A 5,031-nucleotide genomic window follows, 5' to 3' on the forward strand; every position below is an offset into this window, starting at 1 on the left:
AGCTCTAACTTGCACTGGAATCAACCCGACTTTTCCCCAACTAACAACCAGATTATACAAGCGTTTGAATAACTCTTGAATAACTTCTTCTTCCCCCTTTGAGGCAATCTAGGCTTTGTTTTATTATCGCCATCTAGTGGACTGGAGTGCGAGAAGTTCCCTGACTTACGTCTACAAACAGAAATGCTGAGTATTTATTTACATTTCCACATTCCATGTTTTTGTACGTTTAGTTTTCAGTTTGATTTTTTATTTTATTTTTACACACATCTAATTAGCCAACTGAACAGGCTTTAGAACTGGGAAAAATGAGATTTTAGTGACTTTGCAGGTATCCAGATGGCTGGTCTGAAACTGCTTGGATCACACAACCATAAAGAGAATGGTCAAAAAAAAAGAGAAATATCCAGTGACCACCAGTTTTCCGAGTGGAAACTTGATTGATGAAGTTGATGCCAGAGGTGCTTTGAGCCAAAATGAAGCATTTCAAATAACCACTGATTACAACCAAGGCATGGAGAAGAGCATGTCTAAATGCTCAACAAGTTAAAGATTGAAGCAGATGGGTTAGAGCTGCAGATGACCACACCTGGTGCCGGTTGTGAAAGATAAGGACAGGAAAGGGATGCTACAGTTTGAACATCTTTACCAAACTTGACACACTTTGAGACCTTTAGTACCAACTGAGCAGACTGGTTTCTCTGGCACACTTTCCAGATCTTAAGCCAACAGAGCATATTTGGGATGTGGTAGAACCGGAGATTCACATCATGTTTGTGCAACATCATATCTGCTGCAACTGTGTGATGCTAACATACTTTTATACACTAAAATCTCAGAGGAATGTTTCCAGCACCTTTGTATGATCTATGCACGCAGTTCGGAAAGAAAAAAGTGGCCCAACTCTGGCGTACCTAATGAAGTGGTTAGTGAGGATATGTCAGCTGTTTAATTTCTTTAAATTCTAATCCATAAATTGTAATTATTATTCTCTCAGTTGAATTTTATGTAGTGTTTGTTGTATTTCTTTCAAAACATGCGGTTTGCAGTCTCAATAGCTGATTAATGAGGAGGTTGAATTGGAGCACATTATCGCTCAGCATCTAGACATCTTTAAATAACTCATGAAAGAAAAAAAACAGAGCTCACAGCACCTCTAAAAGATACACCAATAATCCATACCGGATTAATTTGCATAAAAACTAGGGATTTTGTGCTAAGCTGAAAGAATATCCAGTGACTACATCAATTTAAACAACTCATAATTTTAAGAAAATAAAATAGAGACCAATTATTTCCAGCATTCACATTCAGCAACCACATGGCCCAACACTGCTGACATTGAATTTGTAGCCAGCGCTGTTTTTCACAACATGTACAAAACACAGTTTTTCAGTTAATTAATTTTTACTTAATCAAAGCGTGCAGACAAACCATAAAATTAAGAAAGCCTTCCTAATATTGTATAAGTCCCTCCCACATGTACTGAAAAAACAGCTCTGGGGATCTAGTTAGATTGGCACGAAGTTCCAAGCATTTTTTTTTTCAGTTAGCCCTGCTGAGGGAGACCCCCTGCCATCGGGGGGTGCCATTGTATTGGGGGCATGACATCAAAACATAAATCCCAGCTTTAAAGGTTTCCCAAAAGAGCATGTCATTTTGACCAACCCACCTGCAGTGCACAAACACATAGGAGTAGACAAACACTGCTTACATGAGTTCAAAGGGCCTCGGCAGTAAAACCAATGTATGTCTATGAAAGGGTCGTATGTTAAAAGAAACATATTTTAGCAGTTGAATTACACTTCCTACAAGCATTTATTGTCATCAATATCCAGTGCTTGGCTATTGCTCTATTTTGTATGGCCACTCATATTTTGCATGACAGCACACGTGATGAGATCAAAGAGCTTACAGCAGAGTGAACTCTGTCCCAGTGCAAGACTGTGTCACATGGACTGAGTTCACAGACTTTGCGATACAGTTTCAAGGACTGGGCCGAGGTGAGGTCTTGTGAAACTTATAATGGATGCAAAATATGTGAATCTAACTCTTTCTTTGAAAAGTTGCACTTGTTTATTTTCTGTTCACTTATTTTTGCTGTTCCCACTTTCTAGCCGGAGAATTGAACATGCCCCCCGCAGCAGCAACCAATCTAGGCTACACCCCACCAGACGGAGGCTGGGGCTGGGCTGTCGTCTTCGGCGCTTTCATCTCCATAGGATTCTCGTATGCCTTTCCTAAGTCCCTCACCATCTATTTCAAGGAGATTCAGGAATATTTTTCAGTTTCCTACAGTGAGATTGCCTGGGTGTCCTCAGTCATGCTTGCTTCTATGTATGCAGGAGGTTAGTGGCCGTCATACTTCAAGTATTGGCACATTCCCAAGCAGCGTATCCCATGACTGGATTTGTCAAGAAAAATTTGTCCCTCAGAACGTTGCCAAAAATGTAAGATATTTCTCTCCTGTGTGCAGGCCCTGTCAGCAGTATACTGGTCAATCGCTATGGCAGCAGACCTGTGGTTATAGTTGGCGGGGTCCTGGTTTGCATTGGCATGGCTCTCGCTTCTTTTGGAACTAATATAATACATCTGTACCTCTGTGTTGGAGTAATTGGAGGTAAATTATGTTTCCTTTTTTTGTTAACAGTCAGATAGGCTAGTCCAACAATTTAAAAAACTATCCTTTAAAACGATTCACTTTCTTACAGTGCACATGTTCAATTCAGTTTTGTGTTATTTTTCTGGTATAGCTGTTTCTGTCCTTTATAATGTTTGCTTTATGATACCTGGTTGTAACTGGACTACACTGAAGGAAGGAGTGGTTGTGTTGTAACTCTCATTCAGTCTTTTACTATCAGGATCAATCCACAGGGATTGTTTATGTCCCTGTGTAAAGCAGAGTTGGTCGTTCAGTGCAGCGAGTGCAATGACCCTTATGATATAATATAAGTTATAATCCCCTCTTACAACATCAAAGCAATGTTTAGATTTGGGTAAAACCTTTTTTGTCCTGTTAATTCAGGTGCATTTGGAACATCCACACATGCACATGTGCAGGCAAAACCACACGATCATTTTACTAACTGAGAGGAAACAAACCTCTCAGACTTTAAACCTAATCTTTAATCTAGTAGCACTGCACCAGTCAGAGACGTACAGAAAAGAAATGCCCAAACCATGGGACTAGTTATATTTTTTTTTCTGTAAACAAATCATCACCGATATAAAACTAATGTCACAGATAATAATAAGAGGTGCATTCAACTGTCTAAAAGTACTTTTTAAACTGATACTTTAGGCACTTTATTCAAAATATTCTAAAGGGAATAATTCATAAATTACTGTGTGTAATTTTAACCTTATTTTTAACAGGTTTTGGTCTCGCCTTCAACTTGCAGCCCTCCCTGACGATCATAGGCACTTACTTCCAGGTCAAAAGGCCCATGGCCAATGGACTCGCTATGACTGGAAGTCCGGTTATTCTCTCCACTCTGGCGCCTCTCAATCAGTTTCTGTTTGATTCCTTTGGTTGGAGGGGAAGCTTCCTCATCCTGGGATCCATTGTTTTGAACTGCTGTGTAGCTGGTGCTTTGATGAGACCAGTCAACAAAAGCATACCACGGAAAACAATAGATGAGTCATCAAAGTGTGAAAGCGAAGCTCAGGAACACGCTGCTGCTGAAGACACCACTACCCACTCCGATAACCTTCAGACTGAAGATCAAAGTGAGAGCAAGGGTCACAGCTTTGTGCAGAAATTCATAGATCTCTCACTTTTCAGACACAGGGGCTTCCTCATTTATCTAATTGGTAATGTGGTCTTGTTTTTTGGCTTTTTTGCACCTGTGGTTTTCATGGCTCCATATGCCAAACATCAAGGGATTGATGAATATTCAGCAGCTTTCTTGCTCTCCATTTTTGCTCTGGCGGACATGTTCATTAGACCGACAACTGGCTTAGTTGGCAACACCAAGTGGATCAGGCCGAGAATACAGTATTTTTTCAGTTTTGCTGTTTCATACAATGGCGTATGTCACCTAATGTGCCCACTGGCGTCTGGCTATACGGGCCTAGTTGTATATGCTGTCTTCTTTGGTTTGGCATTTGGGATGCTTTCTGCACTCCTTTTTGAAGTTCTAATGGACCTTGTTGGAGCTCCTCGTTTCTCCACTGCTGTTGGACTTGTCACCATTATTGAGTGTGGGCCAGTGCTTCTGGGACCTCCAATGGCAGGTTTGTGGTGTTTTTTTTCTTCTCTTTTTTTCCATTGAATTGTGATTTTGATTATACACATAAGCAAAGTATAGAAATTTCCAAGATGGAGTTACTAACAGATTATGTGTGTTCTCTTTCAGGAGCTTTGGTTGATTATTTTGGTGATTACAAATACATATATTATGCATGCGGTGTATTCATGCTGGTTTCTGGCATATTTTTCTTCGTTATGCATTACTACAACTATAAAAAACTGGATGAGGAGCGCGGAAAGAGCAAAGCAATGGAGACAAGGAATTCTGACGAGGCAGTACAACTAAAAATGAACCAGGCTGATAGAACGATGAATGAAACAGATGAATGAACTTGCTGACTATGACTTTATTTCAGTGGATGCATACAAAATGACACTACAAAGGCTTTTTATCCAGTATGTAAATGTATTTTGTACCTTAAATGACTTAGTTAGAGTAGTTAGACTTTTACATATTTGCAGATTCACATTTGTTATTTTGTAAATGCTCATATTACGTATATTATTATTATTACAGTGTGTGGCATATGTAACTCTCATGGATTTGTTAATAAATCTCCAGGAACTAACTATGTTCCTTCTAATGCAATCCTTATGGCTTTATAAACTTAAGCAGTTCATTTGGTTTCTTCATCAATTAAATAATAATAAATCTTCTGACTCTTATTTCTGAATAATGTAAGAAAAGAAGTCCAAACCCACATGCAGTCACAGTTTAGTGTTACTAAACTGTGTTACTTATTACCACTAGATGGCACTGAACCCTATCACATGAAAAC

The 5,031-nt window shown here is 39.3% G+C and overlaps 1 protein-coding gene across 1 annotated transcript; it reads left to right on the top strand.

Annotated features, from left to right (window-relative positions):
- The first annotated feature begins 228 nt into the window (after positions 1-228).
- Positions 229-4,821, top strand: slc16a7 (solute carrier family 16 member 7). Its single transcript, XM_026160814.1, has 5 exons — positions 229-2,003; positions 2,118-2,348; positions 2,477-2,620; positions 3,376-4,236; positions 4,359-4,821. Exons 2-5 carry the CDS (start codon positions 2,132-2,134, stop codon positions 4,580-4,582), a joined length of 1,446 nt encoding a protein of 481 aa, XP_026016599.1. The 5' UTR covers positions 229-2,003; positions 2,118-2,131; the 3' UTR covers positions 4,583-4,821.
- The last annotated feature ends 210 nt before the right edge of the window (positions 4,822-5,031 follow it).

This window comes from Astatotilapia calliptera, unplaced genomic scaffold (genome assembly GCF_900246225.1).
Source record: "Astatotilapia calliptera unplaced genomic scaffold, fAstCal1.2 U_scaffold_187, whole genome shotgun sequence".
Lineage (NCBI taxonomy): Eukaryota > Metazoa > Chordata > Actinopteri > Cichliformes > Cichlidae > Astatotilapia > Astatotilapia calliptera.

What these genes read in the sequence shown, in the direction of transcription:
- slc16a7 (XM_026160814.1), top strand. Translation starts at nt 2,132, where the DNA reads ATGCCCCCCGCAGCAGCAACCAATCTAGGCTACACCCCACCAGACGGA. An exon ending in TGCTTCTATGTATGCAGGAG is followed by an intron (nt 2,349 to 2,476) that starts GTTAGTGGCCGT and finishes TCCTGTGTGCAG; the next exon opens with GCCCTGTCAGCAGTATACTG. An exon ending in CTGTGTTGGAGTAATTGGAG is followed by an intron (nt 2,621 to 3,375) that starts GTAAATTATGTT and finishes TATTTTTAACAG; the next exon opens with GTTTTGGTCTCGCCTTCAAC.